This window comes from Anolis carolinensis, unplaced genomic scaffold, assembly GCF_035594765.1.
Source record: "Anolis carolinensis isolate JA03-04 unplaced genomic scaffold, rAnoCar3.1.pri scaffold_12, whole genome shotgun sequence".
In the NCBI taxonomy this organism is placed as follows: Eukaryota; Metazoa; Chordata; class Lepidosauria; order Squamata; family Dactyloidae; genus Anolis; species Anolis carolinensis.
Genome location: NW_026943823.1, coordinates 20,051,990 through 20,074,400, shown reverse-complemented (window position 1 = coordinate 20,074,400; position 22,411 = coordinate 20,051,990). Strand labels below are relative to the sequence as shown.

Below are 22,411 nucleotides of genomic sequence, written 5' to 3'. Positions count from 1 at the left end.
ATAAAATACAAATTATCTGATTTTAACTGGATTATATGGCAGTGTAGACTCAAGGCCCTTCCACACAGCTATATAACCCATTTATAATGGACTTAATGTGAGGTAAAACCTTTACCGTAACTACCACCAATTCCTCAATACTTTATTTCCCATACTGCCATACTTCGCCACAGCAATGCGTGGCCGGGCACAGCTAGTAGATGTATAGAATTGTATAGAATGTAAGAGTTAAGTAATAATAATATATCATTGTGTATATGCAATGGTGACAATGTTACAAAAATACTTATACCTAACAAAATTTTAAGAAAAGAAGAAGACATTGAGACCCTTGTCCTTTGAAGTGCCTCCGCTGTAAGTTCCAAGGATGGTGGCACCCTGTCATCTCCGCCCTTCTGGATCTTCCTTCAGCTTTGATCCCAAGCAACTTTATTGTGAGCTTCTCCGGTGGCAGGATGCCGTGTGGGATGGATCGCCATGGGAGGATCTGTCAAGAAGGCCCTTTTTGGTGTCATGTTTCCGGGAGGAGCCCTGGAACTGTTCGGCCCTGGGAATCAGCATGGTTTTCTCAGGAATCTTCCCCTCCAGATGCACATCCTGTTATCTGACAGATTGAAGAGGGCAGGGCACTTGTGGCCAGATCAAAGCCGCTTTCATTCCTTCCGTGGAGCTGGGGAGGAATAGTTTACAATTAGTGGAGCCAGATGCACCCGAGCAGGAGCCCCACCATGACTGGGATTGCTTTGGACTTCCTCTGTGTCACATTGAATGCAGATGGCACGCCTCACGTTGCAAGCAATTAATAGTCTTCATCCAAGTTCATTTCAGATTGTCTCCAAGTATGTGTTGTCGAAGCCTTTCATGGCTGGAATCACTGGTTTGCTGTGAGTTTCCGGGCTATATGGCCATGTTCAAGAAGCATTCTCTCCTGACATTTTGCCCACATCTATGGCAGGCATCCTCAAAGGTTGTGAGGTCTGCTAGAAACTAGGCAAGTGGGATTTATATACAGTAGAGTCTCACTTATCCAACACTCGGAAGTAAAAAAGGGAGAAAAGGGAAAAGAAAGGGAAAAAAATAAAAAATAAAAAAATCAATAAACAAAAATAAAAACAAAACAAAAAAAACATATAGATACAGTAGAGTCTCACTTATCCAAGCCTCGCTTATCCAACGTTCTGGATTATCCAACACATTTTTGTAGTTGATGTTTTCAATAAATCGTGATATTTTGGTGCTAAATTCGTAAATACAGTAATTACTACAGAGCATTATTTCGTATTGAACTACTTTTACTGTCAAATTTGATGTATAACATGATGTTTGGGTGCTTAATTTGTAAAATCATCAGGTAATTTGATGTTTAATAGGCTTTTCCTTAATCCCTCCTTATTATCCAACATATTTGCTTATCCAACGTTCTGCTGGCCTGTTTATGCTGGATAAGTGAGACTCTACTGTATCTGTGGAAAGTCCACGGTGGGAGAAAGAACTCTTGTCTGTTGGAGGAAAGTGTGAATGTTGCAATTGGCCATCTTGATTAGCATTGAATGGCCTTGCAGATTCAAAGCCTGGCTGCTTCCTGCCTGGGGGATCCTTTGTTGGGAGGTGTTAGCTGGCCCTGATTGTTTCCTCTTTGGAATTCCCATTTTCTGAGTGTTGTTTTTTTTTACTGATTCTACGGTTTTTTAATACTGGGAGCCAGATTTTGTTCATTTTCATTGTTTCCTCCTTTCTGTTGAAATTGTTTACATGCTTCTTGTGGATTCCAATGGCTTTTCTGTGTAGTCTGACATGGTGGTGGTTAGAAAGCAGGAAATCATGAAAATGAACAAAATCTGGCTACCAATATTTAAAAAAATTAAGAATCAGGACAGTAAATAAAGAGCAACACTAAGAAAACAGGGAAATTCCAGACATGAAACAATCAGGGCCAGCTAGCACCTCCCAATATAGGATCCTCCCCAGGTAGGAAGCAGCCAGGCTTTGAAACTGCAAGGCTAGTCAAGGCTTGCGGAATATAAATACTGTAAATAATAAATAAATAAATAAATAAATAAATAAATAAATAAATAAACAATCAAGGTGGCCAGTGGCAACATTCACACTTGAATCATAGAATCATAGAATAGTAGAGTTGGAAGAGACCACATGGGCCATCCAGTCCAACCCCCTGCTAAGAAGCAGGAAATCACATTCAAAGCACCCCCGACAGATGGCCATCCAGCCTCTGCTTAAAAGCCTCCAAAGAAGGAGCCTCCACCACGGCCCCGGGGAGAGAGTTCCACTGTCGAACAGCCCTTCTCACAGTGAGGAAGTTTTTCCTGATGTTCAGGTGGAATCTCCTTCCCTGTAGTTTGAAGCCATTGTTCCGTGTCCTAGTCTGCAGGGCAGCAGAAAACAAGCTCCCTCCCTCCTCCCTTTGACTTCCCTTCACGTATTTGTACATGGCTCTCATGTCTCCTCTCAGCCTTCTCTTCTGCAGGCTAAACATGCCCAGCTCTTTAAGCCGCTCCTCATAGGGCTTGTTCTCCAGACCTTTGATCATTTTAGTCGCCCTCCTCTGGACGCTTTCCAGCTTGTCAACATCTCCCTTCAAATGCGGTGCCCAAAATTAGACACAGTGTGATTCCAGGTGTGGTCTGACCAAGGCAAAATAGAGGGGAGCAGGACTTCCCTGGATCTAGACGCTCTTCCCCTATTGATGCAGGCCAGAATCCCATTGGCTTTTTTAGCAGCCGCATCACATTGTTGGCTCATGTTTAACTTGTTGTCCACAAGGACTCCAAGGTCTTTTTCGCACACACTGCTGTCAAGCCAGGCGTCCCCCATTCTGTATCTTTGATTTCCATTTTTTCTGCCAAAGTGAAGTATCTTGCATTTGTCCCTTGCATTTGCCTCAAGCAGACGAGTTCTTTCTCCCACCCTGGACATTCCAAGTACAGTAGAGTCTCACTTATCCAACATAAACAGGCCGGCAGAACGTTGGATATGCGAATATGTTGGATAATAAGGAGAGATTAAGAAAAAGCCTATTAAACATCAAAATAGGTTATGATTTTATAAATTAAGCACCAAAACATCATGTTAGACAACAAATTTGACAGAAAAAGTAGTTCATTACACATTAATGCTATGTAGTAATTACTGTATTTACCAATTTAGCACCAAAATATCACGATATATTGAAAACATTGACTACAAAAATGCGTTGGATAATCCAGAACGTTGGATAAGTGAGACTCTACTGTATTGTCGAAGGCTTTCATGGCTGGAATCTTGCAGGGCCTACGAACATCAAACATTCAAAGCATGGCTCTAGGCCCTGCCAGCTGGGCCTACAAGCCATCGAGTGCCTGGCGCTTGGCTGTAGGCCCTGCCAGCCACGACCTACAGCCAAGCGCCAAAAATCATCTGACCTAATGGCTACCATTTCTTTTTTATTTCATTTCACTGTTTCTTTTGTTCCTGTGGGGTTGTGCCGTTCTGTGCAATCTGAATGGATGGAACGGTACAAAATGACGAAAGAAAAAGATGAAACTGTTGTGAGTCAGCTGGATACTCAGGTTGCTGAGGATTCTGGGATTCAGGTTCAAGATCACTCTCATGAGGATTCTGGGATTCAGGTTCAGAATCCAGTTCTAAATGACTCTGTTGTTGATGAGGATGAGCAGTGTGTGAATGTTCATTTTCCAACAGCCAGGAATGTTGTTGAGGAAAGTGAAAATAGCCAGGTACAAGATTTAGACTCAGAACAGGATGGTTCTCAGACTGATACCACTAAGCAAACTGCTTGCACTAACCGAGCTGTTTGACCTTGATAGCAATGATGAGATCGGAGCTTTGGATCGTGCTGATCATCTGGGATTCCGGGTTAGACGAAATGCAAGAATAGCTAATAAGCGAGAGTTCAGAGGTCAGAGAAACACTTTCATGCTTTGTTGTTAAAGCCAGGGGTTTGGAGGCAGATCTTTGTCAAAGCAACTTATGCTAACCAAGTATCAAGATCTCTAGTTCTCTTGCCGTTTGTGTTTTGGGACTTTGCTGTTTGCCTTGTTATTCATGTTATGGGACCTTATATGCTCTGATGATTTCCTGCATTGTTTGGATGGCTTTATTTTGCAATAATCTCTTGGAACTATTTTGCAACTAATTCTTTGGAACTGTATTTTTGCCTTTTAAGAATTTTTCCCTTTTATATTTTCTAATAAACTAAAAAGACTACATTCTGTGTGCAGTCTGGTGTATTTAGCAAGGTGAAGTTAACCTGAGGTGCGACAGAAACAGGATTTGGGCCCTAGTCTAGTAAGCAGCTCCTTGTGTTCCCATGTCTAAACAGTGTTTCTAGGCTCAGCTTCTTAATACCTGTGGTCTTCTCTCTCCTTTTTTGTCAAAAGGATGAGGAAGAAGAAATCAAACTGGAAATAAACATGTTGAAGAAGTATTCCCATCACAGGAATATTGCAACGTACTATGGGGCCTTTGTAAGGAAAAGCCCTGCGGGTCAAGACGACCAGCTCTGGGTAAGTCTCCGGTTCCCTTTCGGCTTCTTTTAACAGAAGTCATTTACTCTCAGTTCCTGTCCGAGGAAGGCTCTCTTCCTTTATTGTTTCTCTTCATTTCTCTGCTCAACGTCACGATTTTCACAACTGTATTTGTTTGCATGCTTTGAAGCCACCTTTCTGCTGCCTCGGTTCAGTTTGTTTCTAACCTCTGCCCTCCCTGCTTCCATTTATATTCAGGATTTTGCCTTCATGTGCTGGGATGTGTGCTTTCCCTGTGTTCTTTTACTGTGGAGTTCTACACATCTCCCTCCACTTCATAAGGCAATGCATTGAACAACATATTCCTAGCAGAGCAGCCTGTGCTATCCTAGCAATTCCGACTTTCAAAGAAATGTTTCACCATTACATATAAGTAAGGGTAACGGGCAGAGGGAAAACCCGTTTCAAAAAGGTCCTCCTTTATCCCGATTCTGGGTGAAAAAAGCGGATTTTTCCATGACTGTGTGACCCGTCCGTGACTATTTTAAAAAGCCCCAAAACAGCTTTTCAAGGCTGATTTCCAGCTGGTTTCAAGAGAGGAGAAGCATTCTAATTGTACAAAATGCATAAGGTTGTTGATGAACTACAACTGACATTATGCCAGGTGAAACACGAGAAACTCCATCAGTACTTCCAAGTTTGTTATGTTGGGCAAGTTTGCTCTGGATGCATCATGGGTGGGGTTGAGTGTGTTCTCTGGCTGTAGGGCGAACTACAACTTCCACTATGGTGAGTCATGTCAGAGTATTTGGAAGCAGTGGAGCGCAGAACGAAGAGACACTTAGAGACGTTTGTAAAACTATTTACAAAGTTTTACTGTATGCAGCAATAATCAACACAAACAGACTTGCAGACGACAGACAAACACAGGACTGCTCTGTTCTCCAACAGAACTTGACTCGAACTCTAGGCAGACAGAACTCAACTGAACAGAGCTAAACTGATGCAATCGTTATGCACAAACACTTGTATCTGGATACTCCCTAGTTCCAGCCACACATCAAGGTCATCATAGCTTCTTGGCAATTAACTCTTTCCACACTATTGTACATTCTGGATGATGCAATCAGTTGCAATACAAGCATGGCACAAATTGCATTTAAACACTATCAATACACAAATCCCACAGTAACAAGTCAGTCTCCTCAAACCTCTCTAGTAAGTCGAGTTGGTCATGAGGGTTCTGCATGCCAAGTTTGGTCCAGATCCATCATTGGTGAATGTCACAGTTTCCCTGGTTGTGGGTGAACTACAGCTCCCAGAAAGGAAGGTCAGCTCCCTCAAAACCCCTCCAGTAATAAAATTTCAGCATATCAGGTATGTGTGCCAAGTTGGGCACAGATCTATTGGTGTTTGGTTCAAAAGTGAACTACAACTCCCCCAAATCAAGGTGAATTTCCACCAAAGACCTCCTGTATTGTTTGCTGGTCATGTGGGCTCTGTGTGCCAAGTTTTGTCCAATTACATCTTTGGTGGAGTTCAGAGGGATCATTGATTGTAGGTGAACTTTACATCCCAGTACTTATAACTCCAAAATGTCCAGGCCAATATTCAAAGGTGGGCATATTGGGTCTGCATGCCAGGTTTGGTCCAGATCCATCATTGTTTGGGTTCATAGTGTGCTCTGGATGTAGGTGAACTACAACTCCTATAAATCCCTCCAAAAACCTCCAGTATTTTTTCTTGGCTAGTTCCAAGTTCATTGTTAGTGGAGTTCACAGTGCTCTTAGATTGCAGGTGAACTATACATCCCAGTACCTACAACTCCTATAAATCATGGTGAATTCTCCCCAAACCTCTCCAGTATGTTCAGTTGCTGATCAATTCCTCTGTTTGCTGTTTGCCATAGAAAAGAATAGGAAAGGGTTATGGGAGAGACAGTGGGTGGGGTCATGCAAATTTCATACCGATGGAGAGAGTAAGGAACACTGAGATGTCTGTGGTGGAGGAAACATGTAAAATATGGGATAAATTTGTCTCCTATGAAAGCCTTCACTTGGGTGGTGGGCAGGATGGTGTTTGTGGACATTGGCAGGGCTCTTGGACATGTTCACGGCACTCGCCATAACCTGCAATGTCATTGAAGGGAGGGCCATTGTTGTCTCCTGAGTAGTGGGCGCTATCGCTATTTGTGGAAGTGGGAGCTTGTTTGTGGAAGTGGACACCCCAGCCACACAAATATATACATACGAGGGCTATCCAGAAAGTAGATTACGTTTTGGAATTAAAAATGAACAAAGTATAGGAGAAAACATTTACCATATGCAGTTGAAAGCCAGACCCAAATAGCACTTCTCAACATAGTCCCCATTGAAATCTAGGCATTTCTCATAGCGATAAAAGAGTTTGGAAAGTCCTTCCCCACCAAACTTTGCCGCTTGTCTTGCGTCCTCAACCTTCCCGCAGCTGTGCATGTGCATGCGCTCAACTTTCCCCCACGCTCATCCTGGATCGCTCTTCCATTTTGCAAATACTTGAAAGGAAGGTTATGGCAACCGTTTTTTGGGACAGGAAAGGTGTGCTTCTTGCAAATCCTTAGAAGAGCGATCCAGGACGAGCATGGGGGAAAGTTGAGTGCATGCACATGCGCAGCTGTGGCAAGGGACGCCCGCCTGGTTGAGGACGCAAGCCAAATGGCAAAGTTTGGTGGGGAAGGACTTTCCAAACTCTTTTATCACTATGAGAAGTGCCTAAATTTCAATGGGGACTATGTTGAGAAGTGGCATTTGGGTGTGGCTTTCAACTGCATATGGTAAATGTTTTCTCCTATACTTCATTTATTTTAAATTCCAAAATGTAACCTACTTTCTGGATAGCCCTCGTATTTTCACTTTTATTATGTGTATAGACTTCTGAAAGAATTAACCGAAGAGTAAGAATGTTTCTATCCAGAAGGAATGTTGCTTTCTAAAAGTAATAGTAGCAGCAACATATCCTGTTTAAGATTAATGTTGCCAAGCCCTCGCTTCCAGCAAATGCTTTTAATGGAAACATTTTCGCCTCATAGCTGTTGCAAGCTGCTACAGTGTTGAAAAAAATCCTCGTGTTCCTTCTCATTGAATAATAAATAAACTGTATTTTTATTGCAAGTTGGTAATGGAATATTGTGGAGCTGGCTCGGTGACGGATTTGGTGAAGAAGACCAAAGGAAACTGTTTCAAGGAAGACTGGATCGCTTACATTTGCAGAGAGGTTCTCAGGGTGAGTGCCGTCTGGAGACGTTTTGAAGCAACGCAAACATTACTCTGATATCAAAATGCACCAAACAGATACAGAGCAACGTTGAGTCTATTGATCTGGTTGCAGTCTCTGCTAGCAGGGAGATATAGACATGGAATAAAATGAATATTCATCACATGGTGCAGTGGTTTGAGCATTGGAATGTGACTTTGGAGGACAGGGTTCAAATCCCTGCTTGGCCATGGAAACCCATTGGATGACTTTGGACAAGTCACATTCTCAGAAAGCCCCAAGATACATTTACCTAAGAGTTGCTTTAAGTCAGAAATGTATCACAACAACATATCAGGCTATGACGGACTTACTGTGAAAACCAGAGGACTGAGAAATGGGGATAACACACATGTTCTTGGCTCAAATAATCCAGTTCAAAGTATCTGCTTTGAACTAGATTATCTGTGTCTGCAATGCCATATAATCCAGTTCAGCTGTGTAATTTGAAAATATTTTATATTTTTCAAATGAGTACAATGTTTTTGATTATTGATTTTAATTGTTATTATGTTTTGCTGTTGTTTTATTATCAGACTGTTGTATGTTCTTTGTTGGTATTGAATGTTTACCATGTGTAAACTGCCCTGAGTCGCTTTTGGGAGATAGAGCGGTATATAAATAATTTATTTACAGTATTTATATTCCGCCCTTCTTTCTCACCCCGAAGGGGACTCAGGGTGGATTACAATGAACACATATATGGCAAACATTCAATGCCAACAGACAAACAACATACATTAGACAGACTCAGAGGCATTTTTAACATTTTTCCAGCTTCACGATTCCGGCCACAGGGGGAGCTGTTGCTTCACCGTCCAGTAGTGGCTGTACTTCCTCATTCCTTTCCTCGTGTTTTGCTGGCAGTTTTATGGTGTTGTAAATTAGCCTCCCGCATAAAGCGTCCCTAAATTTCCCTAATTGACGGATGCAACTGTCTTTCGGGGCTGCATAGGTCAACAGCAAGCCAGGGCTATTAATGGTTGGAGGCTTAACCTGACCCGGGCTTTGAACTCATGACCTCTCAGTCAGTAGTGATTTATAGCAGCTGGTTGTTGTTGTTGTTGTTGTTGTTGTTGCTTGTGTTTTTGTTGTTGTGTGGAAAGGGCCTGTGTTCAGGAGGATCCAAAACCATACTAGAAAAGGGGAGAAAGCAATGGAGCCTCCTAGAAAATTCAGCAGCAATGTTAAACATTAGGCATGTGTAGTCTGTTAGTCCATTTCGTTTCTAATGTGTTTCTGAAGTGTTATTAGTAAAGATTTCATAACTACAGTAGAGTCTCACTTATCCAAGCTAAACGGGCTGGCAGAAGCTTGGATAAGCGAATATCTTAGATAATAAGAAAGGATTAAGGAAAAGCCTATTAAACATCAAATTAGGTTATGATTTTACAAATTAAGCACCAAAATATCATGTTTTACAACAAATTTGACAGAAAAAGCAGTTCAATACACAGTCATGTTATGTTGTAATTACTGTATTTACGAATTTAGCACCAAAATATCATGATATATTGAAAACATTGACTACAAAAATGGCTTGGATAATCCAGAACCTTGGATAAGCGAGGCTTGGATAAGTGAGACTCTACTGTATAATGAAAGTAATAAAATTTCGTTACTTTTTCATTATAGTAAGAGGGGAAGCTTCAGGGGCTCCTTTCTCCCTTAACTTTATATCTTTTGAGGTGAAACTTGCTACAATGTTAGAACAGGGTTGTTGTGTGTCTTTCGGGCTGTGTGGCCATGTTCCAGAAGCATTCTCTCCTGACGTTTCGCCCACATCTATGGCAGGCATCCTCAGAGGTTGTGAGGATGCCTGCCATAGATGTGGGCGAAACGTCAGGAGAGAATGCTTCTGGAACATGGCCACACAGCCCGAAAGACACACAACAACCCTGTGATCCTGGCCATGAAAGCCTTCGACAACACAATGTTAGAACACATTTACCATAGCTGGCCAACCAAATTTCAGAATTTCACTCAGCCACGGGGCTTTGGAAGAATTTTCAAATTTTTATAAACAACTAAAAAAAAACCACAAGAGCTATTTCCTTGAATTTTCTCTACAATGACACAAGATAACAGTGGATCATTCCACCCAATTTTCAGAAATATTCATACATTTAATTTATCCTGCTTGCATCCTACTTTTACTGTTCGATTTTACAGTGTTTTGTAGAAATGTTCGATGTTGTTTCTGTAAATGCATATGACCATTGGTCGGAGCATTAATAAATTGATTGATTGATACTAATTTTAGGAATTTTTTTAAAGTTTCGACAAAAAAAAAATAATTTAAAAAAGCCACACCAGCGATCTCCTTGAATGTCTGTCTCTCAAACTCCCATTGAGGGATTTCTTCCCAGCCCAGCACAGAGATGGACTAATATAGTGTGATTTCCCTTCCAGGGCTTAGCACATTTACATCTTCATCATGTTATCCATCGGGATATTAAAGGTCAGAACGTGCTCCTAACAGAGAATGCTGAAGTGAAGTTAGGTAAGTGATTCCTGCATCTTTGCTGATGATTTTGCACATTGAAACATATCTCTGGTGGAAACCATGCAACTTTCCAAATGTGGTTGGTTTATATCTAACATCATCATTGACTGTGTGGATGGTGTGGATCACGTTCTTCAGTCCAAACAAGATCAAGAAGACTGCAAGTTGTCCATCTCGTCAAACTGGCTAAATGTGGGCTAGGCAATGCTGCTCTTACGTGGAAAATTTTTCTGACCCTTTGTGTGTATTTTTTCCTGACCACAGTTTTCACATGTTCATGCTTGATGTTGTCCAGCTGTAGTATGCCCAGATATTTATAGGCCTCTGGCTGGTGACACTTTATTGTTTGGCCATATTTATATTTATGCCCTCACTTTCCATGATTTTTCCCTTCTTCAATACCACTGTCGAACATTTGTCCAAACCAGGGGTCCTCAAACTTTTAAAGCAGAGGGCCGGTCCACAATCCTTCAGACTGTGGAGGGGCCGAATTATCATTTGAAAAAAAAAACTAACAAATTCCTATGCACACTGCACATGTCTTATTTGTAGTGCAAAACAACAACAACAATGAAAGAACAATACAATATTTAAAAATGAAAACAATTTTAACCAACATAAACCTATCAGGATTTCAATGGAAAGTGTGGGCCTGCTTCTGGCCAATGAAATAGTCAAGTTAATTAGGATTGTTGTTGTTGTTATGTGCCTTCAAGTCACTTCAGACTTTGGCCGAGCCTAAGTCTAAAATTAATTATTTATTTACTGCATTTATTTACTACATTTATATCCCGCCCTTCCCACCCTGAAGGGGACTCGGAGCAGCTGTATGTACATACAATATATTATATTATTAGCATAGGACAATATTAGCATTATATATTACTATATTGAACTATACCACTATACTGTAATATTATATGTAATATATAACATATAATTAATATTATTAAATGATATTATTATTATTATTATTATTATTATTATTATTATATTGTATAACATGATAATATTATGATCAATATTATACAATATTATTATACAATATATTATACAATAGATTATATTATTAAAACTGATATAAAAATATTATATTACAAAACGGAGGGCGGGGGCCAGGTAAATGACCTTGGAGGGCCGCATCCGGGCCCCGGGCCTTAGTTTGGGGACCCCTGGTCCAAACCAAACTCCATGCTGATATCAGTGCTAAAAATTCAGACAGTGTTGGTCAGAGACTGGATTTCAGTTTCCATTTTCCCATACAGCTTCAGGTCATCCATGTACATCAGATGCGAAATTTTGTGAGATTTCTTAGATGTTTGATAGCCGAGATTTGTTTTTTGTAAGATTGTTGACAGAAGGATCATGGCAATAATGAAAAGCATTAATTAAATTAATGCTATATATTAATTTATGATATTATTATTATTATCATCATCATCTATATATATAAAAGGGTAATGAAATTTCGGCCTAGGACAAAACAACAAAACTACACATCCCAGAAACACTAAACTTGGCAGCACAACCCCTCATCCATGCCTCTACGTTCATACAACAAAAAGAAAAGAAAAATAAAGTCCTAATTAGAGGGAGAGGAATAATTGTTTTTATCCAATTGCTGCCAATTAGAAGGCTAAGCTCCGCCCACTTGGTCTCCTAGCAACCCACTTAGCCCTGGGGACAGGCAGAGTTAGGCCTCACTTAGGCCTCTTCCACACTGCCTATAAAATACAGATTATCAGATTTTAACTGGATTATATGGCAGTGTAGACTCAAGGCCCTTCCACACAGCTATATAACCCATTGATAATCTTATATTATCTGCTTTGAAATGGATTATCTTGACTCCACACTGCCATATAATGCACTTCAGTGTGCATTTTATACAGCTGTGTAGAAGGGGCCTCATATAATTCAGTTCTAAGCAGATAATATAAGATTATAAATATACAGTAGAGTCTCAACATAAACAGGCCGGCAGAACGTTGGATAAGTGAATATGTTGGATAATAAGAAGGGATTCAGAAAAAGCCTATTAAACATCAAATTGGGTAATGATTATACAAATTAAGCACCAAACATAATGTTATACAACAAATTTGACAGAAAAAGTAGTTCAGTGCTCAACGCCACAGCAACGCGTGGCCGGGCACAGCTAGTCATTATTATAAAGCTCTCATTTCAGGAGGATAATGAATCCATTCCAGGTTTTACTCGGAACTTTGAATGAGCTATTCAGTGTACGCGATGTATTGGGAGGAGAACTGAATTGAAACAGTCTGTAGTTTCATATGTTTCTGTTTTTCTTCCCCTTTTAACCCTCTTTGTCTTTTGCAGTGGATTTTGGAGTGAGTGCCCAACTAGACCGGACAATCGGAAGGAGGAACACCTTCATTGGGACTCCCTACTGGATGGCTCCTGAGGTCATCGCTTGTGATGAAAACCCGGAATCAACGTATGACTACAGAGTAGGTTCTGCTCCTTCTGCTGTTCTTTGCTGGCTGACCTTTTCCCCGTCTTCTGTACAGGCATTTGGCCAAAAAAATACAAGACACACTTTGTCCTTCCCACTCCCAGCCGCACCCCGAGCTCTGGGAATACGACGATAGCTGCGGTTTTGTCTCCAACAGAGACTTCATCCCAGTGAACATGTCAAATGTTTAGAAGAGTAGATTACATATGGTTCAAGCACACTCCGTTTTGAAATTAAATGGATTATTTCCCTACCTCCATCACAAACTAGCAAACTGTCCGTTTTATTCAAGAGGTCTCAGTTGGTTTGCCATCACGTTGTAGAGGGTTGTTCCTGCCCGCTGTCCCTCTGTGAAAAGAACCAAAAAAGAAAATACTGTATATACTTGAGTCTAAGCCTAGTTTTTCAGCCCTGTTTTAAGACTGAAAAAGCCCCCCCTCGGCTTATACTCGGGTGAGGGTCCTGGTTGGCTTATATTTGGGTCAGCTTATACTCGAGAATATATGGTACATTTATTATTATTGGTATTACTACATTTATTATCTCTCTATATAAAAGGGTAATGAAATTTCGGCCTAGGACAAAACAGCAAAACTACACATCCCAGAAACACTAAACTTGGCAGCACAACCCCTCGTCCATGCCTCTACGTTCATACAACAAAAAGAAAAGAAAAATAAAGTCCTAATTAGAGGGAAAGGAATAATTATCCAATTGCTGCCAGTTAGAAGGCTAAGCTCCGCCCACTTGGTCTCCTAGCAACCCACTCACCCAGGGGACAGGCAGAGTTAGGCCTCACTTAGGCCTCTTCCACACTGCCTATAAAATACAGATTATCTGATTTTAACTGGATTATATGGCAATGTAGACTCAAGGCCCTTCCACACAGCTATATAACCCATTGATAATCTTATTTGATCTGCTTTGAACTGGATTATCTTGACTATTTCCCATATCACCATACTTTGCCACAGCAACGCGTGGCCGGGCACAGCTAGTTTTACTCTATTTTTATTACTATTAATACATTTATTATTTCACTCTGATATTATTATTATTGTTATTACATTTATTATTTGACTGTATTTGTTAATCTTATTGCATTTATTATTTTACTCTATTATTATTAAAAGGATACAGAAGCACATTTACATTGAAGAAGGTGAGAATGACAATTAATCAAAGTTGGAAAGCCTTATCTTAAATTACAGTTTTATGTAAATATTCAAAAACATTTCACCTTCTGATGCCTCAATTAGTGTAATTTTATTGGTATCTATTTTTATTTCTGAAATTTACCACTCTCGGCTTATATTGGAGTCAATGTTTTCCCAGTCTTTTGTGGTAAAATTAGGTGCCTCGGCTTATATTCGAGTATATACGGTACCAAAACAGAAAATGGCTTCCCTGGAACTATAAAGACAAGTATCCACTATTACAGTAATACAAAGATTGTTTTAGCTGTCATTGAACCTAAATTTAGTTCAATACATCAATATGAATACAGATACAAAAGGCGTTGCTAAACAATCAAACAAAGGACTGTTACGTTCACAGTAAAAACAATATTTTTCTCTTGAAGGATGAATTTACTCCTCTTCTCATGAACAATAAATGTTCTTTAGCTCTTTAATTGTTCCAAATACACAAATTGAGTCCTTTTCTTATATATAATAACTAGCTTTGCCCGGCCACGCGTTGCTGTGGCTTATGGGAATCCTTTGTTGGCCAGGTGGAATAGCAGTGAATAGCCTTGCAGCCTCAAAGCCTGGCCATTTTTTGGAGTAGCTGGAGCTTTTTGCTGTATGAACATAGAGGCATGGATATGGGGTTGTGCTGCCAAGTTTAGTGTTTCTGGAATGTGTAGTTTTGTTGTTTTGTCCTAGGCCAAAATTCCATTATCCTTTTATATATATAGACTAGCTGTGCCCGGCCACGCGTTGCTGTGGTGGTATTGGTTAAAAATTGTTGTGTAATTTTTATTTGACGTTATTTATATTTTTTATTAATTTTATTGTAAGTTATCTTTTTATTTATTATATTTTATTATTTTCTTGTATTATTTTTAGTTATTTTCTGTTATTATAGTATTTTATTGTATTAATCTTTTAGTGTTTTTAATTATTTTTAGTGCTTTTTATTATTTTTTATTGGGTTGCTAGGAGACCAAGTTGGAGGAGCTTAGCCTTCTAACTGTCAGCAATTGGATTAAAGCAATTATTCCTCTCTCTCAAATTAGGACTTTATTTTTCTTTTCTTTTTGTTGTATCAACCTAGAGGCGTGGATGATGGGTTGTGTTGTCAAATTTCGAGGTTGGGGGGCCTGTAGTTTTGTTGTTTTGTCGGTCGCCGTGATGCCATCACTCTTTTATATATATAGATTGTTCTTGTTTCTTTATTATGGATAGTAGACTCCAAAGCTACAACCGGTTTCAACTCAAAAGAGTCTTCATCAGGTGGATTGTAGTCTTTTTTTCCGTTTTTTTTTTTTTTGAGTTTTTTAATGTGGATCTTATAGGGAACATATATAGTGGCCACAAATTATTTACAGTACATATAGTTACATGAGACATGGCTGTATGGCCATGTTCCAGAAGTATTTTGGAACATGTCCATACAGCCCGGAAAACATACAACAACCCTGTGATCCCGACCATGAAAGCCTTTGACAACACAAGGGAGAAGCTTGTGCTGGAAACTAGGACTCAATGTAGCCATGGGTTTGAATGACAGGAAAGGAGATTCCACCTGAACTTGAGGAAGAACTTCCTGACTGTTCAGCAGTGGAACTCTCTGCCTCGGAGTCCAATGGAAGCTCCTTCCTTGGATGCTTTTAAGGCTTGGAGGCTGTATGGCCATCTGTCAGGGATGCTTTGATTGTGCTTTTCTTGCATAGCAGAATGGGTTGGACTAGATGGCCCATGTGATGTCTTCCAACTCTGCGATTCTATGGTTCCACTCATTGTTTTGACCTCATTCTGTGTCTTTATTCCTCCATCCAGAGTGACTTGTGGTCGCTGGGAATCACAGCAATAGAGATGGCCGAAGGCGCTCCCCGTAAGTTGGTTGCATGCTGCTATGTGCCATGTGTTCCATCTTTGTGCCCGTGCTTCTCAATGGCAAAGATTACCTTCACAAAATAACCATCACAAAATTTGGATACAGATTAGATTTGCGTAATATAGTTAACACTTTTTTAAATTTGCGGGGTTTTGAAAATTGAGGTGCACATTAGATATGATTGCACATTAAACTTGAATATACTTATGCATGTACATATACATATACATACGTATATTCAAGTTTAATGTGCAATCAAATCTAATTTGCACCTCGATTTTCAAAATCCCAAACCTCAAAAACGTATTAACTATATTACGCAGATCTAATGTGCACCCAAATTTTGTGAAGGTAATTTAGTCAAAAAAGGTGAGCATTAGACTCAAGTAAATACAGTATGTATGTGTATATGTATGTGTGTGTGTGTGTGTGTATATATGTGTATATATATATATACACATACATACACACACACACACACACACACACACACACACACATATATATATATATATACTAGCTTTGCCCGGCCACGCGTTGCTGTGGCTTATGGGAATCTTTTGTTGGCCAGGTGGAATAGCAGTGAATAGCCTTGCAGTCTCAAAGCCTGGCCATTTTCTGGAGTAGCTGGAGCTTTTTGTTGTATGAACGTAGAGGCATGGATGAGGGATTGTGCTGCCAAGTTTAGTGTTTCTGGGATGTGTAGTTTTGCTGTTTTGTCCTAGGCCGAAATTTCATTACCCTTTTATATATATAGATGTGTTTGTGTGTGTGTGTGTGTGTATATATTTATATATATAGTAGAGTCTCACTTATCCAACATAAATGGGCCCCCAGAATGTTGGATAAGCGAATATGTTGGATAATAAGGAGAGATTAAAGAAAAGCCTATTAAACATCAAATTAGGTTATGATTTTACAAATTAAGCACCAAAACATCATGTTATACAACAAATTGGACAGAAAAAGTAGTTCAATACGCAGTAATGCTACGTAGTAATTACTGTATTTATGAATTTAGCACCAAAATATCACAATGTATTGAAAACATTGACTACAAAAATGCGTTGGATAATCCAGAACGTTGGATAAGTGAGTGTTGGATAAGTGACACTCTACTGTGTGTGTGTGTCTGTGTGTCTCTGTGTGTGTGTGTGTGCATTTAGTAACCACATAAGTATGTATTATTATTATTATTATTATTATTATTATTATTATTATTATTATTATTATTTTATATATGTGTGTGTGTGGTCTGTGTGTGCGTGTGTATGTGTGTGTGTGCGTGCATTTAGCAACCACATAAGTATGTATTATTATTATTTTATATGTGTGTGTGTCTGTGTGTATGTGTGTGTGTGTGTGCATTTAGCAACCACATAAGTATGTATTATTATTATTATTTTATATGTGTGTGTGTCTGTGTGTGTGTGCATTTAGCAACCACATAAGTATGTATTATTATTATTATTTTATATGTGTGTGTGTCTGTGTGTATGTGTGTGTGTGTGCATTTAGCAACCACATATGTATTATTATTATTATTTTATATGTGTGTGTGTCTGTGTGTATGTGTGTGTGTGTGTGCATTTAGTAACCACATATGTATTATTATTATTATTTTATATATATATGTGTGTGTGTGTGTGTGTGTGTGTGTGTGTGTGTGTGTGGATGGTTGTGTAGTTTGTTCGCATTCAGCAATTCCTGGTCCCAAACTTTTTATTTTTTATTCTTATCAATCATGTTATGGAAATTGTATTTTTAATCAAGAATAAATACAAATCATTGGTTTGATTGCTTCCCCTCCCTCCCCGTCCCAATATCCAGACATATATGTAGACATAAAACACACATACTTTAGAATAGTGCCTACAGTTATTATTATTATTATTATTATTATTATTATTATTATTATTATTATTATTATCTGCATTTCTATACCGCTTTTCTCACTCCTGGCAAAATTCAAGTTTCCCACTTTCTTGTGACCTACTTTGTTGTCCAGACCGAAAGAGTTGTGTCAGGTGCACAAGTTGCCTTTGGGAGGATGTAGAGACTGGCGTGTCCTTGTCATTTGTGCACGGTTTGCTTTCATGCGAATGCAGCATCACAGAACTCCATGGGGAAGGCTGACATTTGGCGTGTCATGGCTAACATCTCAATGTGAAAGGAGACCCTCCTGGAAAACACGAGAGAACATGTGTGAACCTGTCTAGAAATGTCCCTTTTAAGATCTGACGCCTTTCCTTTCTGCCTTCCTTCCTTGCAGCGTTGTGCGACATGCATCCCATGAGGGCTCTCTTTCTCATCCCGCGAAACCCTCCCCCAAAGCTGAAATCCAGAAAATGGTAAGGCTCCGCTTGGCGATAAAGGCTAAACGTATTGACCTGCAGCACAGTTCCGGTGGTTGTTCTTACTCGGTCAATGGAAAGGAAATTTCCATGTAGGTCAGATAAGGCTGTCACATGCTTCGTGTTCGACTCTTATCTACATTGAGCCTTTGATCATGGATGTAATAGCCTCTTGTGCAGACTCTTGGCTTAAATGTGGCTTATATTCCAGACTAAAGATTCTGTCCGATATTGGCAGTCAAGGGGGTCGGCCCTGGTTAGAACATGAATGGGAAGCCAGCAATAAATCCCAGGTGATGTAAGCCATGTTTCAATTGCTTACCTAAGAAAGCCCTATGAAATTCATGCTATCACAATAACTCAGCCGCTATCAGGACCTCAAGATTGAACTGCAAAGACTCTGGCAGAAACCAGTGCAGGTGGTCCCGGTGGTGATGGGCACACTGGGTGCCGTGCCAAAAGATCTCAGCCGGCATTTGGAAACAATAGACATTGACAAAATCACAATCTGCCAACTGCAAAAAGCCACCCTGCTGGGATCTGCACGCAGCATCCTAAAATACATCACACAGTCCTAGACACTTGGGAAGTGTTCGACTTGTGATTTTGTGAAACGAAACCCAGCATATCTATCTTGTTTGCTGTGTCATACAACGTCGTTGTGTCAATAATAATAATAATAATAATATCAATATGCCCTGGCAGAATATGTAAAGCAAAGAACCTACTTTGATTGAAGTCAAAAATCAGAAACTCCTCAAAGCACAGCAGACAAAAAATCAGTACAAGAAAACCGCACTACAAACTAGAGCTGACACCTGGCACAACAAAACATCGCATGGAAAGTTCCTTGACAAAATTGATCAGAAACTACCACGAGCTGCTGTAATTCTTACTCATTCACTAACCAGAAAAAAAGAAGCCACTTAAAGGCACAATTACACATAGTTGAAACAACTCATGGCATACTTCAAAACATGGTGCGTGCACCAGTATCTTGGCAAGCAAACTAGTCCAATGTGGGCCAGGCAAGGCTACTATTAGGTGGATCTGTCATTGGTAAGGTGACCGAACCCAATGGATCCTCCTCTTCATCCTGGAAAGAAGTGACTATTTGGGTGCCTTGAAGAGGGTTCTGTCCTGGGCGCTGAGCTGCTGAACTTGCAGACTGAAAGGTCTCAGGTTTGAATCCGGGGAGCGGAGTGAGCACCCGCTGTTAGCTTCAGCTTCTGCCAACCTAGCAGTTCGAAAACATGCCAATGTGAGTAGATCAATAGGTACCGCTCCAGCGGGAAGGTAACGGCATTCTATGCAGTCATGCCTATGGCCACATGACCTTGGAGGTGTCTATGGACAACGCCGGCTCTTCAGCTTACAAATGGAGATGAGCACCAACACCCAGAGTCGGACACGGCTGGACTTAATGTCAGGGGAAACCTTTACCTTTTACCTTTCTGATTTTATATGCTGTACACCACTTTGCGTCCCGCTCTGGGAGAAAAGCAGGAGAGAAATGAATACAATTATTATTATTATTATTATTATTATTATTATTATTATTATTATTATTACTTACACTGGGTGAGCAAGGGAAGCCTTTGTCTATTTAGGATTGCAATGGACTGCAGAGTCTCAGTAAAAGTTCTAAAGTATTTATTCAGGTAAAAAGAATTCCATTGTAGATAGAAAGGCTTGGGAGCTGTCTGGTCTACTCTAGACTGGTTTCTAATTAAAAATGAGAAAGGAAAAATAACAAACATCTAAATAGTCACATCTTGCCAGGAGAGATGGCGAGACGTGTTGTTAGCTTGAAGAACAAAGGGAGAAGACTGAACCAAAAAATGGTTCCAACCTCATGGTCCAGTTTATTGGGGCCATAAAAGACATTCTGACCAATGAGAAGTTAGTGTCTCTGAAGATTCACATTTCTACTAACTTCAAAGTAAGGGATGTGACGCAAGCAGGATAGAGTGAAACACAGTAAAGCCTAACTAGGATTCCCTCAATCTAACTCTATCATCTATCTAACTACTTGAGTAGTCCAGGGTGATTCCCAACAGAATCCTTTGTTCAGAGTCGTTAGCTGCCCCTGATTGATTCATGTCTGGAATTCTTCTCTCTCCAGAGTGTTGCTCCTTATTTATTGTTCTGATTGTGATTCCCAACAGCTCCAACCATGGAGGCATTTAAATAGAGGCTGGATGGCCATCTGTCGGGGATACTTTTTGCTTTTCCTGCATGGCAACATGGGGTTGGTCTAGATGGCCCATGTGGTCTCTTCCAACTTTATTATTCTATGATTTTCCTGGTGATTTTGGAAGCCAATGATGTTTATCCTGGACCTAAAAGGCTTCTATTTATGGCTTGACTTCTCAGTCTGTACAAATGGATATGGTATGCATGGATTCAGGCATACTTGGGTTGTTCTCCATTTTCTCCGTTGTATCTGCTTTGATACTCTGGATTATATGGCAGTCCAGAAGGGTCCCTAGGCTATTTGAGGCAAAACCAAAGAACGGTCTTAAACGAGCCATGGTGTTCCCTTATTACCTCTGGTCTTTCCCTCTCTTTTAGGTCAAAGAAGTTCCTTAACTTTGTCGACAGTTGCTTGGTCAAGAACTACATGCATCGCCCGGCGACCGAAACCCTGCTCAAACATTCCTTCATCAGGGACATGCAGAACGAACGGCAAATACGCATTTTGCTGAAAGACCATCTTGACAGGACCAGGAAGAAGAAGGGAGACAAAGGTGAACCCGAATATAAGCCGAGGCACCTAATTTTACAGTATTTATATTCCGCCCTTCTCACCCCAAAGGGCGGATCACATTATATACATATAGAGCAAACATTCAATGCCCATATACACATAGAACCGAGACAGAGAAAGACAGACGCAGAGGCAATTTAACCTTCTCCTGAGGGGATGTTCAATTCTGGCCACAGGGGGGAGCAGCTGCTTCATCATCCACTGTGACGGCACTTCCTCATTCCAACGTCGTAAATTAGTTCAATTTGCCTCCCCACTTTATAAGTGGTACCTTATTTCCTACTTGATAGATGCAACTATCTTTCGGGTTGCTAGGGTTTTTTTTTTTTAATTGACAGGTGCTCACCCCGCCACAGGCTGGCCTCAAACTCATGACCTCATGGTCAGAGTGATTTATTGCAGCAGGCTGCTCACCAGCCTGCGCCACAGCCCATTCAGCAGCTCAGTGGTTTAACCCGCTGCGCAACCGGGGGCTCCAGATTCAAGTAAATACAGTATATTCCCCTTGGAATCTCAGTCTTAACTTGGGTGATTTCCTCAACACAACTGGGCCCGAATGGTCAGGTATGCATTTGTATAGTTGAATTCCAAATAAAAGCAGAAGAACAGGATGATGGTAGGCAGCTTATACATATAATAATATCCTATAGTTTACGGCATTTTTTTAAAAGTAAAGCAATATAAACACCTGGAGCATTTAAATTCCTTAACATTGTTTTGGATCATTGCTTTTTCAGATGAAACAGAGTACGAATACAGTGGAAGCGAGGAAGAAGGTGATGAGTTGAATGAAGATGAAGGAGAACCAAGGTTAGACCTCTCATTTTTTGGATAATATCTACATAGGTGGTCATTTAAGACGGAGGTGACTCCAAAGCTGGGCGTTTCCATTACTAGAACCAATTCAGGGACCTTTGATGCTGTTCCAGCTCTAAGATGGATGAGATCTCATGGTAGATGTGGATTATCCTTGTCCTTCCTTTATTGCATGACTACCTTATTTGCATGTCAACCCAGGTCTTTGATTGTAGGTCAACTATAAATCTCAGCAACTACAACTCCCAAATATCAAGGTCTATATTCCCCAAACTCCACCAGTGTTCACATTTGGGCATATTGAGGATTTGTGCCAAGTTTGGGCCAGATCCAGCATTGTTTGAGTCCACAATGCTCTCTGGATATAGGTGAACTACAACTCCAAAACACAAGGTCAATGCCCATCAAACCCTTCCAGTATTTCCTGTTGGTCATGGGAGTTCTGTGTGCCAAGTTTGGTTCAATTCCACCGTTGATGGAGTTCAGATTGCTCCTTGATTGTAGGTGAACTATAAATCCCAGTAACTACCACTCCCAAATGTCAAGGTCTATTTTCCCCAAACTCAACCAGTGTTCACATTTGGGCATATTGAGTATTTGTGCCAAGTTTGGTCCAGATGCTTCATTTGAGTCGGTAGTGTTTTCTGGATGTAG

At 40.3% G+C, this 22,411-nt stretch overlaps 1 protein-coding gene across 1 annotated transcript in view; it reads left to right on the top strand.

The window, feature by feature from the left end:
- The window catches only part of nrk (Nik related kinase), a 127,727-nt gene that overhangs the window by 33,028 nt on the left and 72,288 nt on the right, over positions 1 to 22,411 (top strand). The window contains exons 4-11 of the mRNA XM_062963792.1: positions 4,398 to 4,523; positions 7,635 to 7,745; positions 10,188 to 10,278; positions 12,622 to 12,752; positions 15,760 to 15,814; positions 18,090 to 18,168; positions 20,746 to 20,921; positions 21,679 to 21,751. Coding sequence (XP_062819862.1) covers positions 4,398 to 4,523; positions 7,635 to 7,745; positions 10,188 to 10,278; positions 12,622 to 12,752; positions 15,760 to 15,814; positions 18,090 to 18,168; positions 20,746 to 20,921; positions 21,679 to 21,751 — 842 coding nt within the window. The remainder of the gene's footprint in view (positions 1 to 4,397; positions 4,524 to 7,634; positions 7,746 to 10,187; positions 10,279 to 12,621; positions 12,753 to 15,759; positions 15,815 to 18,089; positions 18,169 to 20,745; positions 20,922 to 21,678; positions 21,752 to 22,411) is intronic.